Here is a 15,779-nt window from a genome sequence, read left to right on the forward strand (position 1 = left end):
TATATTAATCAGCAAGTCGTCTTCTACGTCTAAAATCCTTCAATTTTTAATTTTATCCATAATTTACAAAATAATAATATGAGTAGGTTTAGCTTTCAATATTTATCTTAGCCTTTATTAACCTCAGTTTCAAAACAGAAGCTACTTTTTCAAAGTTTTATTGTCTAAGATTATTTTTGGAAAATTAGTGTTTGTGTTCTACCTTAGGACACAATGGGTGGAAGAAACATTGGTCTAAAGAGTCCTGAATCTGAGAAAGTGGTTCTTTGACAATATCTGACATTACAAATGGCCTTTAAGAGCTGGAGTTTTTATAATACTGGCCTTTCATCCTTTGATTCAGACACTTGTTTTTAAGAAAGATTTTAGTCCCCAGGTTTGAATTGCTGAAAAAAATCCAACAATCTTTGCCTCATGATTTTTAATAACCTGATTAAGTTTGTCAGTACTCTGTACAAGTGGAGCAAATGTATAACATGAGTAATAAAGAAGAGAAACAAATTGAAAGCAGGAGGGTATATTTATGAGTAATCTATTATATGAGTCACGTCTAGAATGACTGAGAAGGGTTAAAGAACAATTTCTAAATAGAATAAGAAGATGTAGGCTTCTCTCAAATGGAAGTGATAAACTTGAATAAAATAGTTAAATCTTGACATAAGCAGAACAAGAATTTAAGCATCTGAATAATTCCAATATCAAAGCACAGATTCAATGGAATTAAACAGGTTTTCATAACAGAAAATTTTTATAACTATTTGGAAAAGATGTAGGAAGTACACCCTTACTTTGCATGAATTAAGAGAAATTGCTGTTTCAACATAAAAATAAAGCTGGGTCTAAGAATCTTCTTTAGGGGGTTGTTACAGATGTTCCTCCTAAGAAAACTCAAGTGTCATGATACCTTAGAAATATCATTAGTGAATATGTTATTATTTTGAGTTAAGAAATTTTTTTGAGGTTCTTAAAGACAAGAAAAAGTTATCTATAGTACCTCTACTGATTTTTAAAACAATTAAGTTGTACAGCATGTTCTCCAATTCTGAAAAAAATAATATAATAGGGCAATTACAATTTAGTTTTCAATTCATCATCATTCAAAATCGTGGATTTTTGGTATATATCTTTGCACTCATTTTCCTTCCCTTTGACTTTTGTCTCTATAAGCTCAGTTCCCGAAGAGGCATTTTCACCAGGTAGATGACACTTCCTCAAAAGAATTAGGATGATTAATGCTGGAATAAAGCTTGATCCTCTTAGTGCTGCCGGCAATCCAAGGTAGATGAATCTATTTTTTAAAAGTTAAAACATATTAAATATTACATAGGCAGTGTGGTTAGTGCAAACTAACTTTGTATATATTTGTATTTTACTCTGAAAATAAAAGCAACTGATTGTTTTGTATGTTGATCTTATATAAGCAGCTTTGCTAAATTCTCTTAATTTCAATATTTATTAAAATGTTTTGTTTTTTTTCTAAATTTCCCATTGAGAAAATCCAAATTTATTTTCATCTTTCCTAATTTTTTTATTGTTGTTATTATTATTTTTTCATTGAATAGGATCTTCACCTTAAAATTAATACTGATAATGATAGCAGTTTTATTCTAGTATTTAATAAGAATGCTTCCAAAGAATCATCATGAATTATAATAGATACTTTTATGAGAGTTTCTTTAGATGATCTTGATCAGGTTAAAGAAGTTCTCTGCCATTATGAGCATGCTCAAAGTTTAGGTCATGAATGTGCATAATGTCACCAAATAACTTTTCTGCTTGTAGTTGGAAGAGTATCCAAGGTTTTTCTACATTTATTGTGTTAATAGCATCTATTGCTCCAATAGACTTTCTGATGTTGAACTATCCTTGCATGCTTAAAATAAACACTATTTGTAATTTTTATACAATATTAGATTCAATTTGTCAATTTTTATGTAGAATTTTTTTCATGTGTAAGATTAGCCTACAAATTTTTGTTTTGTACTGAACTTGTCCAGTATGATTATTAAGATTGTACTAGCTTTGTGAAATGAATTACCAAGTATTCCCTTTTTCTAATTCTCACAATAACTTGTATAATTTAGGAATCATCAGTTCATTGCAGGTTTTATCAGACTTTCCTAAAAAACATCTGAACTTGGTGCCTTTGGAGGCTGAGCATTTTTGACAGATTTACGTTTTTAAGTAACTATAAAAATATTTATGTTTCTACAAATTTATAATAAAATCTGGTAATATATAATTGTCTAGAAAATTATCTATCTAATATGTTTCTAAATTGTTGTATCTAAAATCCCTATGTAAGTATTATAATATCTGTACTTCTGTTACCTTTTTCATCCTTAATGATGTTTTATTTGTGCCTTTTCTCTTTATTTGCCTTTCCACAATGTTGTTATTAGTAATATCTTTTCACCTTTACAAAAACATAGCTCTTTACTTTCTGATTGCCTCTATGATGTGTAGTCTATTTATTAATTTCTGCTTATTTTTATCTTTCTACTTCTAAAATTTTCTTTTATGAACCATTACTAGAATTCAGAAAAAAAATGAACACCAATGACTGAATTTAAGGTGTACTGTAGTCCATTATAACCTTATTTTAACTTAACTGATTCCATTTGTAAATGCTCTATTTCCAAATAAGGTCACATTGTGAAGTTCTGAGTGAATATTACATTTTGAGAAACACTAAACCCTGTAAAAGGTGTTTTACCTCATCAATTGGATTAAAGCATTGAATCTGGATTTAGTCTCTTGACTTAGAAGTACCTTATTCTCCCTTTGGAAGGTGATATCAGAAACCACTGCCTATTTCTTCTTAGAATTTTATAAATTTTTGTTTTGTATATTTGAAGTTATGTTGATAGATTTACATAGGTTCATAATTTTTCTATATTCTTTGAAGTGTTTTCCTTTTATTATTTAGTAATATCCCTGTTTAACTCCATTAGTTTTTTTTCCCTTTAACTTATAGCTTGTTTAAATCATTAATATAACTGCAGAAGTTGATTTAGTACGTGTCTGGTAGATCTTTTTAAAACTTTATCTCCAATCATTTTATTATATCTTTGATCTGTCTCATAAACAACATGTAGTTCAAATTTTGAAAAGTCCAATGTAAAAATTACTATCTTTTAACAAACAAGTTTAACCAATTTGCAAAACCACTTAGGCTTATTTTTTAACTTATGTGGAGTTTTTTTCTTATGAATTACCACTACTGCGTCTTCTTCCCTTCTATTGGTTGGAATAAATCTAATTAATCATCCTCAGATTTTTGGCAAAATTTAAAGGTAATCAGTAGTTTGTTCTCAAATATTATAAAACAATCTGAGATTTTACTTCCTTTGTAAGCTAACAGGCTAGACTGCCACGGTTTCATGGATGCTAACAGAAGATACAGGACCCATAGTTCAGGGACAAAGGACTTTTTTTAGTCACAGCACAACACTCAGCACAAGCTTCTTGTTCAAGTTGGTTTTCCTTACCCTCCAAGTCCTAAAGACAGAGCAAGAACCAGGTAAACGTTGTACACACAGTGGATTTGGACAGCAGTTAGGAAGTCCTGAGTTTAGAAAATTCCAATCCTTTAAATGGGCTTCAAAAAAGTCTGCCCAAACTTTGCCCCAGAGGGAAACATTTTCTTATCATCATGAAAAACAAACGACTTGCCCTCTGTCCTTCTGAGAGACACTATATCTTCCAAGGTCATTTACTGTTCCAACATTCTTGAAAATATAGTCCAGAAAAAAAAAGCTCTCAATACCCCTGCTAACAAGAAAAGCAGAGATGTGGGTGTCCATAGAGAATTGTCTACCAACAATATTTACCCTTTATTTATAGAATATTTACCTTCTGGTAGATTTTCTCATGAATACACCACCTCATTGACCAGTCTAATTGGTCTAACTGACAGAGAATGGAACCAAGTCTGTTTAGTGTCTCAAGCACCATTTAATTCAAAATCCAAGCAGCAGAACCAGGCCACCCCTCAATAGTGACCCTTAGGGCTCCTCAACTGTTGTAGAAATCCACTGCATACACAGCATGTAGCTGAGCTTGCCTCCACATCACTCCTGGGAGCTCCGAGGGAAAGGGGGATAGATGCAAGGATGAATCTCCTGCTATCTGCTCTTCCCATACCTCCTGACACATGTCCTTTTGCTCATCAAGACAAAGATCTTAGAATGCTTTAAACAATGCTAAATTGTTTTATACTGAATAAAGTAGCTTTATTATTGCCCCATCAAGAGAAGCTAATTCATATTTAAACAAAACTCAAATTTCCTAATGAAAGAGTACATGAAAATGGAAATAACCAAAAGTTTTATTCAAAATTAGATTTGTATTTACCAAAAAAAAAAAAAAAAAAGGCATTAGGAGACATGAAGACGATTGCTTCAGCAAAATTTAAAGAGGGAGAAAAAATATGATTTTGGAGACAAGAGACTGGTGGTGAGAGGAAGTGAGGCTTCAGACCCGTGAAATCATGCAGGATAAAATAAAGAGGCTTTAGAGAGTAATATAATTTGGATAGGTATCGGCGTACAACCATTACCTTCAATATTGTGTTGATTGTTCAGAAATTAACAAACAACTTTTGAGAGCCACGGTTAGGGAAGATGTGTGCTTATATTGACCAAGCACGTGAGAAATAATGGGAAAACAGAATTCTAGTATGCACATAAGGAATGGAGATATAACATCAGTATCTCTTCTGGAAATAAACATAAAAATGTTCTTTTCACTTGACAAAGAAAAAGTTAGATATGCATGGTTCTGCATTATGCACAGCCTATGCTTATAAAACAATTTTAAACAAATTATTATCTTTACCTGAAGGTGGCAGAATCATATATTCTGCATGCCCCTGGCTCACCACATTTCAAAGTTCCCCAATGTAAACATGTGGAGTCCATTAAAACACCAAAATATATAGGTGCAGGAATGCCAGCTACAATTAACAGAGAAAGAAAAATCTATCAACAGGAATTAAGCTACTTGATTTATTTGGAAATATTTCAATTTTCTTTATTTGCACTGCAACGTTTAATAAAACATAAATCTAATGGTCTAATGAGTTACTTTTACTGTAAAGTTTCTAAATTACTAAAAGATAAGCTATACTATGGTTAAAATACGACATAATCATTAGTAGAGTAAAACATTGAATTAAAGATTCTGAGCTTCATATATTTTCTTAAGTGTTTTGGGCCAATTATATGTACATTTTATTTTGGCAGAGCATTTTCTTTCATTTTATTTTCAAATCTTCAAACAGAAAAATAGTGTAATTAATGTCAGATAGGGCCTTTTTAAGTAAAAGAAATTCTCTCTCTTTGTGTACTTCATTCTCATAATATTTATAACATGCTTTTTGCAAACAGAAGGGACATTTGCTAGACTGTTTTTCTGAAATAATTATCTCATTTACTTAGTATTTAATATTGGTCTGATAGAACATTGCAAAAAAAAAAAAACAAACTATTTTTACCAAATACTCTTGTGCAAAATGTATGCAATCCCACACCGAGGGACTTCTCTTCAGACTTGATACACCTGAAAAGTAAATAAGTTTGTAAAGAAAATAAAAATAAAGGTTTAAAATTACCATAGTGTCTTAAATGGGCCGGTTGTAAGCTAGTCACACATAATAAACATTCAAAATTTTACTTTCATGCTCACTTATTGGTTATGCAGGGTTTTATTATCTAGCTGGTAGCCTACACAGAAGCCCATTTCTGGTCACTAGCACTTCATCCATCACTTTTTCTTATTAATACCTGTTTTAGTGGCCTGGCGCGGTGGCTCACGCCTGTAATCCCAGCACTTTGGGAAGCCAAAGCGGATGGATCACCTGAGGTCAGGAGTTCCAGACCAGCCTGGTCAGCATGGTGAAACCCCGTCTCTACTAAAAATACAAAAAATTAGTCAGGTGCAGCGGTGGGCGCCTGTAATCCTAGCTACCTGGGAGGCTGAGGCAGGAGAATCACTTGAACCTGGGAGGCAGAGGATGCAGTAAGCAGAGTGTGCCACTGTACTCCAGCCTGGGTGACAGAGCTAGATTCCATCTCAAAAAAATCATTTTATTTGTAATAACACAGAAACTAGATGACAACTATACACTAAAAATCTGCACTAAGAATAGTACTTAATAAATAAATTTTATACAGTTCTTATTAAGATTAAAAAAGAACAAGAATACTCGCTATCACAACCATAGTTAAAAAATTACTTGGAGGTTGTAATTTATGCTAAAAGGAAATTTTAGAAGTCTAAGATGTGTAAGATTTGGAAGTGAAAAGACAAAACTTGTCATATTTGCACATTGAAAAACCTACATAGAAAACCTAACAAAATCAACAAATAAGAAAGGAACTGGATAAAAGGTAAATTTAAAAAGACAGCAGGATTCCTCTAAACAGCAATAACCAACTAGAAAATGTAAGAGAAAATGGTACCACAGATATACATATATGCCTGTCTATACTTATGTGTAAAGATGATGGGGTAGAGATAGGGATACACACACACACACATACACACACCTATCTGTCCAAAATAGTGTAAGAATTTATATTTATAAGGAAGGGGTGGAGCAAGAAGTCTAAACAGAAGGCTCCACCAATCATCCCTCCTGAAGGAACACCGAATTTAAGAACCATCTACACACACACACACACACACACACACACACACACACACACCAAACACAGATGTGAGAATGAAAAATCAGGTAAGCACTCACAATACCTGGTTTTAACTTCATATCACAGAATGAGGCACTAAAGAGAATAGGAAAAACAGTCTTGAATCGCCAGCGCCAGCCCTCCCATTCTCCAGCAGTAACCACATGGCATGGAGAGAGAATCTGTGCACTTGGGAGAGGGAGAATGCAGTGATTCAGAGACTGCATTGAACCCCATGCTGCCCTATCACAGCGGAAAGCAAAACTAAGCTAAACTCAGCTGATTCTTGCCCACGAGAGCATTTAGACTAGTCATAACCAGAAAGTAATCACACAGCCCCACAGTTAGAACTTGAGCTCCAGCAAGTCTCGCCAGCATGGACAAATGTGTTCTCCATAAATAAACTTGAAAGGCAGTCTAGGCTGCAGGGACTACAACTCCCAGGCAAGTCCTAGTGCTGAGCTGGGCTCAGAGCCAGTGGACTTGGGGTCACATCACCTACTGAGACACCAGCCAGGGCAGCTAAGGAAGTGCTTGTGCCACGCTTCATACAACCGCAGGCAACACAGCTTGTGGCTCCAAAAGAGAACCCTTCCTTTCACTTGAGGAGAGGAGAGGAACGAGTAAAGAAGACTTTGCATCTGTGATACCAGCTCACCCTCAGTAGGATAGGGCACTGGTAAGGGTCATGAGGTGCCCATTCCAGCCCCTAGCTCCTGGGTGGCATTTCTAGGCATACCCTGGACCAGAAGGGAACCTGATGTCTTGAAGAGAAGGACTCAGTACTGGCAGGATACATCACCTGCTGGCTAAAGAGCCTTTGGGTCCTGAATAACCAACAGCGATACTCATGTAGTATGTCATGGGCCCTGGGTGAGACTCAGGTGTGCTGGCTTTAGATGAGACTCAGCACATTCACAGCTGTGGTGGCTGTGGGGAGAGATTCTTTCTGTTTGAGAAAAGCACAGGCACAGGGAGCAAAAGCAATTTTGTTGTGCATCTTAGATATCAGCTCAGCCACAGTGGGATAGAGCAGCAGTTCCCAAACTTTTTGCACAAGGGACTGGTTTTGTGGAACACAATTTTTCCACTTACCAGGCATGAGTCGGGGATGATTTTGAATGAAACTGTTTCACCTCAGATCATCAGGCATTAGTTAGATTCTCATAAGGAGTGTGCAACCTATATCTCTCACATGTGCAGTTCACAATAGGGTTCACACTTGGATGAGAATCTAACGCTACAGCTGATCTGATAGGAGGTAGAGCTTGGGGGTAATGCTCATTGCTCCCTCCGGCTGTGAGGCCAGATTTCTACCAGGCCACGGTCTAGTAATAGTCTTTGGCCCAATAAGTAGGGACCCTTGGGGTAGAGCACCAAGCACATTTTTGGAGTCCCAGATTCTGGGCCTTGGGTCTTGGATGACATTTCTGTACATGCCCTTCTGGGTCAGAAGAGAGCCAACTGCATGAAGGGTGAGTCCTAGGCCTGGCAGCATTCACATAGGCTGGTTGAAGAACTCTTGTGCCTTAAGTAAACATCAGTGGTAGCCTGATAGTACTCCCTATGGGCCTGTGGTCTTGGTGTCCATAGGGTGAGGTTCCTCTGCCTTTGGAAAGGGAAAGGAAGAGTAAAAAGGTGTTTCTCATAGTCTGAGTGTCAGCTCAGTCACAGTAGAATAGAACACAAGGTAGATTTATGTGGTTTTCTTTTTCACCCATCACAGGCTCCTGGTTGGCATCTCTGGACCTTCCTGGGGACTGGGAAAACTCACAGCTCTGAAAGGAAGGACAAAAACATGGCTGGATCACCACTGGCTGATTGTAAAGTAGGGCCTTGAGCAAACATAGGTAGTAGCCAGGTGGAGGTGGGCCTTGGGTGAGACTAGCGCTGTGCTGGATTCCAGTCTAACCCAGCACAGTCCCAGTGGTGGTGACCACAGGGGTGCTTGCATCACCCTACCCCCAGTTCCAGGCAGCTCAGCACAGAGAGACTCCATTTGTTTGGGAGAAATTATGGCAAAAGAATAAGAATCTCTGCCTAGTAATCCAGAGAATTCTTTTGGCTCTTATCCAAGACCTCCAAAGTGGTAACTCTATGAGTCTGTATGAACCACAGCATTATTGGGCTTGGGGGCCCAAGTCCTTTTGAATACCTGGAAAGCCTGCTTAAGAAGGATGGGCATGAACAAACCCAGACTATGAAGACTACAATCAATGCCTAACTCTTCAATGTTCAGACATCAACAAATATTGACAAACATAAAGATCATACAGGAAAACATGACCTCACCAAAGGAACTAAACAAGGCAGCAGGGACCAATCCTGGGGAAACAGAGACATGTGACCTTTCAGATGGAGAATTCAAAATGACTATTTTGAGGAAACTCAAAGAAATTCAAGATAATACAGAGAAAACATTCAGAACACTATCAGATGAATTTTACAAGGAAGTTGACATAAATAAAAATAAGCAGAAATTCTACAGTTAAAAAATGCAGTGACATACTAAAGAATGCCTCAGAATCCCTTAATGGCAGAAGTTATCAAGCAGAAGAAAGATTTAGTGAGTTTGAAGATAGGCTATTTGAAAATATATGGTAAGGGATACAAAAGAAAAACAGAGTAAAAAGGAGTGAATGTACCTACAAGATCTACAAAATAGTCTCTAAAGGGCAAATCTAAGAGTTATTTGCCTTGAAGAAAAGGTAGAGAAAGAGGTTGGAGCAGAAAGATTATTCAAAGGGATAATAGCAGAGAGCTCCCCAAACCTGGAGAAAGGTATCAATATCCAAGTGCAAGAAGGTTATTGAACACCAAGCAGATTTAACCCAAAGAAGATTACCTCAAGGCATTCAATAAACCCACCAAGGTCATGTATAAAGAAATAATTCTAAAAGCAGCAAGAGAAAAGAAATGACTAACATAAAATGTAGCTTCAATACAACTGGAGACTTTTCAGTAGAAACCTTAACAGACCAGGAGAGAGTGGCGTGGCATATTTAAAGTGCTGAAGGAAAAAACTTTTACCTTCATATCTGGTGAAAATATCCTCCGAACATAAAGAAGAAATAAAGATTTTCCCAAACCAGCAAAAGCTGAGGGATTTCATCAACACCAGCCCATCCTACGAGAAATGCTAAAGGGAGTACCTCAGTCAGAAAGAAAAGGGTGTTGCTGAGCAATGAGAATTCATCTGAAGGTACAAAGATCACAGGTAATAGTAAGTAAGCAGGAAAATGCAAAATATTGTAACACTGTAACTGTGTTGTATACTCTTAACTAGAAAGACTAAAAGATGAACCAATCAAATATTATAATAACTTTTCAAGACATAGGCAGTACAATAATATAGAAATAGAAATAACACAATCTTAAAAATCGGGGGGAAAGAGTTTAAATGTAGAGGTTTTTTTTTAGTTTTCTTTTTGCTTCTTAGTTTCTTTATGCAAGCAGTGTTAAATTATTATCACCTAAAAATAATGGGTTATAAGATAGTATTTGCAAGCCTCATGGTAACCTCAAATCAAAAATACACACAACGAATACACAAAAAATTAAAAAGCAAGAAATTAAAGCATACCACTACAGATAATCACCTTCACTGAAAGGAAAACGGGAATTTAAAAAGAAGGAAGAGAAAACTAGAAAACAAATAACAAAATGGCAGGAGTAAGTCATTTTTTTATGAATAAGAATATTTAATGTAAATAGACTAAACTAATAAAATGACATAAAGTAGCTGAATGGATTAAAAAAAAAAACAAGATCCAATTATCTGTTGTCTACAAGAAACACATGTCACTCATAAAGACAGAGACACAGAAAATAAAGGGATGAAAAAGATATTCCATGCCAACAGAAACCAAAATGAGCAGGGGTAGCTATACTTATATCAGACAAAATAGATTTTAAGACAAAAACTATAAGAAAAGACAAAGAAGATAATTATATCTTATTAATTATATAAAGGATAAATTAAACAAGTGGATATAAAACTTATAAATATGTATTTACCCAATATTGAAGCACCCAGATATCTAAAGCAAATATTATTATACCTAAAGAGAGAGAGAGCGCCTAATACAGTAATACCTGAAGAATTCAACACTTCACTTTCAGCATTGCACAAATCTCCCAGACCAAAAAAAACAAAAAACAAAAAACAAAGAAACATTGGATTTAATTCAAATCAAATTACAGATCAAACGAACCTAATACATATTTACAGAACATTTTATCCAATGGCTACAGAGTACACATTCATTTCCTCAACAGGTGGATCATTCTCAGGAATAGACCACATGTTAGCTCACAAAACAAGTCTTAAAACATTCAAAAAAATGTAAATAATATCAAATATCTTCTCTGACCACAATGAAATAAAACTACAAATCAATAACAAAAGGAATTTTGAAAATTATACAAACATATGGAAATTAACCAATATGCTCCTGAATGACCAGTGGGTCAATGAAAAAATTAAGAAGGAAATTAAAAAATTTCTTAAAACAAATGATAATTAAAACATAACATACCAAAACTCATGGGATACAGTAAAAGCAGTACTAAGAAACAACTCAATGATGCATATTAAAGAATTAGAAAAGCAAGAGCAAACCAAACACAAAATTAGTAGAAGAAAAGAAATGATAAAGATCAGAATAGAAATAAATGAAATTGAAATGAAAAAACAATACAAAAGATCAACAAAACAAAAAAAATATTTTATTGAAAAGGAAAACAAAATTGATGACCCTTTAACCAAAATAACTAGGAAAAGAAGAGGGAAGACTCAAATAAATAAAATTACAGATGAAAAAGGAGACATTACAATTGATACCACAGAAATCCAAAGGATTTTAAGACATAATTGTTAAACTATGTTAAACTAAAGGCTATTGTGAACAACTATATGCCAATAAATTGAAAAACCTAGAAGAAATGGATGAAATCCTAGACATATGCAACCTACCAAGATTGAACTATGAGGAAATTCAAAATCTGAACAGATCAATAATAAGTAATGAGATTGAAACTGTAATAAAAAGTCTCCAGCAAAGAAAAGACCTAATGGCCTCACTGCCAAATTTACCAAACGAAAAATAATGCCCATTTATTCAAACTATTCTGAAAAACAGAAGAGGAGAGAAATTCACTCTATGAGGCCAGTATTATCCTGGTGCCATAACCAGAAAAAGACACATCAAAAAAAAAAAAAAAAGAAAGAAAGAAAGAAAAGTAAAGAAAAAAACTAAAGGCTATTATCACTGATGAATACTGATGCAAAAATCCTCAACAAAATGCTAGCAAACCAAATTCGACAGTACATTAAGAAGGTCATTCATCATGACCAAGTGGGATTTTGAATAGTTCAACATAAGCAAATCAATCAATATGATACATCATACCAACAGAACAAAGGACTAAAACCATATGATAATTTAAACTGATGTGGAAAAAACATTTTACAAAATTTAGTATCTCTTTACAGTAAAAACTCTCATAAAACTGGGTATAAAAGGAACATGCATCAACATAATAAAGCCATATAAGACAGACCTATAGTAAGTATCATACTGAGTGGGGAAAAACTGAAAGTCCTTCTTCTGTGATCTGGAACATGACAAGGATGTCCACTTTAATCACTGTTAAAGCCAGAAATCTGAGCTAGAGCAATCAGACAATAAATATTAATAGAGTATCCAAATTGGAAATGAAGAAGTCAAATTATCGTTGTTCATAGATGATATAATCTTCTATTTGGAAAAACCTAAAGACTCCACCAAAAAGCTATTCAAAACAATAAACAAATTCAGTAAAGTTGAAGGATACAAAATCAAGAGAAGAAATGAGTAGTGTTTGCATATGCCAACAGCAAACAATTTGAAAAAGAAATTAAGAAAGTAATTCCATTTCCAATAGGTACAAGTGAAATAAAACAACTAGAAATTAGCTTAAAGAAGTGAAAGATCTCTACAGTAAAAACTGAACATTGGTGCAAGAAATTGAAGAAGACACAAATAAATGAAAATATATTCTAAGCTCATAAATTGAAAGAAATCGTATTGCTAAAACTACGCAAAGCAATCTGCAATCTACAGATTTGATGCAATTTCTATCAAAATACCAACAACATTCCCCATAGAAATAGAAAAGGTAATCTTACTATGGAACCACAAAAGACCCAGGATAGCCAAAGCTATCCAAAGCAAAAAGAACAAAACTCGAGGAATCACATTACCTGACTTCAGCTTATATCACAGAGGTATAGTAACCAAAATAGCATCGTACTGGCATAAAAACAGACACATAGAATAGAGAACTCAGAAAAAAAAATCCATACATCTACAATGAACTCATTTTTGACAAAGATGCCAAGAATGTACATTGGGGAAAAGATAGTCTCTTCAATAAATGGTGCTGGGAAAATGGAATATTCATAAGCAGAAGGGTGAAACTAGACCCATATTTCTTTCCATATTCAAAAATCAAACCAAAATTATTAAAGACTTAAATCTAAGACCTCAAACTATGAAACCACTACAAGAAAACATTCAGGAAAATCTCCAGGACATTGAACTGAACAAAGATTTCCTGAGTAATACTCTGCAAGAACAGACAACTAACAACAACAACAAAAATGGATAAACGGGATCACATCAAGTTAAAAGGCTTCTGCACAGCAAAGGAAACAATCAACAAGATGAAAAGACAACTCACAGAATGAGAGAAATTATTTGCAAACTACCCATCTGACAAGAGATTAACAACCGGAATATGTAAGGAGCTCAAACAACTCTACAGAAAAAAATCGAATAATTTAATTAGCAAATGAGCAAAATTTGAGACATTTCTCAAAAGAAGAAATACACATGGCAGTTATATTAAAAAATGCTCAGCATCATTGATCATCAGAGGAATACAAATCAAAGCAACAATGAGATATCTTCTCACCCCAGTTAACATGAGTTTTATAAAAAAGACAGGCAATAACAAATACTGGTGAGGATGTGGAGTCAAGTGAGCCCTCCTACACTGTGGGTGGGAATGTAAATTAGTACAGCCACTATGGAGAACAGTTTGGAGGTTCCTCAAAAAACTCAAAACAGAGCTACCATATGATCCAGCAATCCCACCTGTAGGTATTAATATATACCCAAAAGAAAGGAAGTCAGTGTGTCAAAGAGCTGTCTGCACTCCCATGTTTATTGCAGCACTATTCACAATAGTCAAGGTTTGGAAGCCACCTAAGTGTCCAGCAGTAGATGAATAGATAAAGAAAATGTGGTACATATACGTGATGGAGTAATATTTAGCCATAAAAAAGAATGAGACCCTTTCATTTGCAACAACATGAATGAAACTGGAGGTCATTATGTTAAGTAAAATAAGCCAGGCACAGAAAGACAAACTGCATGTCCTCACTTATTCTGTGGCAGCTAAAAATGAAAACAGGCTGGGCATGGTGGCTCACATATGTAATCCCAGCACTTTGGAAGGTTGAAGTAAGTGGATTTTCTGAGGTCAGAAGTTCAAGACCAACCAGGCCAAAATAATGAAACCCCATTTCTACTAAAATTACAAAACTTAGCAGGTGTTGTGGTGCACACCTGTAGTCCCAGCTACTCGGGAGGCTGAGGCAGGAGGATCACTTGAGCCAAGGAGGCAGAGGTTGCAGTGAGCTGAGATTGTGCTACTGCACTCCAGCCTAGACAACAGAGTGAGACTCCATCTCAGAAAAAAAAAAAAAAAAAGGAAACAATTGAAGTCATGGAGATAGAGAGCAAAAGGATTGTTACCAGAGGATGGAAAGGGTAACCTCGGTGTGGTAGGGAAGTAGAGATAGTTAATGGGCACCAAAAAAATGGAAAGAATGAATTAGAATTAGACCTACTATTTGATAGTGTATCAGAGTGACTGTAGTGGAAAATAATTTAATTGTACATTTTAAAATAACTAAAAGAGTATACTTGAATTGCTTGTAAACAAATGGTAAACGCTTGTGGGAATGGATACCCCATTTACACTAATGTGGTTATTACACACTATATGCCTGTATTAGACTATCTAATGCAACCTGTAAATGTATGCATGTACTATGTACCCATAAAATTAAAAATTAAAAAGAATGTATATTTATATGATTATATAATTATTTTAAATCTAATTTTTACTTTTAATTTATTTTATGCATAATTTTAATTATGTTATATAATTATAATCTAAATATAAAATTTAGATTTGTATGTGAGGAAACGATACACATTTATACATATATATAAAATATGTACAATCACGTTAATAATCACAAATTATTTATAAGCAATACAAATATAAATTTAAACACATTTACAATCAATACAGATACAAATCAATTTAAAATCCCGAATATACATATTCATATCTAATATATTTGCAATCACAAATATTTACATGTGTATGCATATATATGTATATTGTATGTTTGTGATGGTAATGGTACCATTCTGTGTGTGTGTGTGTGTGTGTGTGTGTGTGTGGTATAAGAAATATATTTGGTCTTTGTCTCTAGCTCCTGGCACAGATCCTTGGGGTTCTTAGAATTCCCTTGGAACATCCTGAGTGATAGGACTATATTTTGACTTAAGGAGATTAAGATTTATCTTAAGGAGATGGTTTTGATCACACCAAAGACTATACTAATGAGACAACAGGGTGGGGCCCCAGATTGAGGTTGGGACTGGTCACCAGGAAAACCCAAGTTATTAGAAGATTGGAATTCTCAGCCCCACACTCAGACCTCCAGGAGGATGGAGTGGGATGTTTGTGCTAAAGATCAAGCTTCCTAAAAGCTCTTGAACAGGGAGATTTGATGAGCTTCTGAGTTGGTAAACATATACACATGCCAAGAGAGTGGCACCCCCCAACGCCATCCTGGTTTCCATTTGTGTCTTTTATAATAACCTTCATAATCAACCAGTAAATATAAGTAAAGTGTTTCTTCCCTGAGTTCTGTGAGCCATTCTAGAAAATTATGTGGAGGAGTCAACCCTAATGCATAGCTTGTCAGTCAGAAGCCTAGGGTAAAAAAAAAAAAAAGAAGCA

At 34.8% G+C, this 15,779-nt stretch overlaps 1 protein-coding gene across 8 annotated transcripts in view; it reads right to left on the reverse strand.

Annotated features, from left to right (window-relative positions):
- Positions 1–406: 406 nt before the first annotated feature.
- SLCO1A2 (solute carrier organic anion transporter family member 1A2) overlaps positions 407–15,779 on the reverse strand; it is a 60,414-nt gene continuing 45,041 nt past the window's right edge. For all 8 annotated transcript variants that reach the window (XM_012435696.2, XM_012435694.3, XM_012435697.2 and 5 more), the window contains 3 exons: positions 5,498–5,562; positions 4,840–4,957; positions 407–1,288 (listed from right to left, as the gene is read on the reverse strand). In XM_012435696.2, the coding sequence (XP_012291119.2) occupies positions 1,069–1,288; positions 4,840–4,957; positions 5,498–5,562 (403 nt within the window). In that variant the 3' untranslated portion in view covers positions 407–1,068. The remainder of the gene's footprint in view (positions 1,289–4,839; positions 4,958–5,497; positions 5,563–15,779) is intronic.

This window comes from Aotus nancymaae, unplaced genomic scaffold (genome assembly GCF_030222135.1).
Source record: "Aotus nancymaae isolate 86718 unplaced genomic scaffold, 86718_ANA_hifiasm-v0.15.2.pri h1tg000016l, whole genome shotgun sequence".
Classification (NCBI taxonomy): domain Eukaryota; kingdom Metazoa; phylum Chordata; class Mammalia; order Primates; family Aotidae; genus Aotus; species Aotus nancymaae.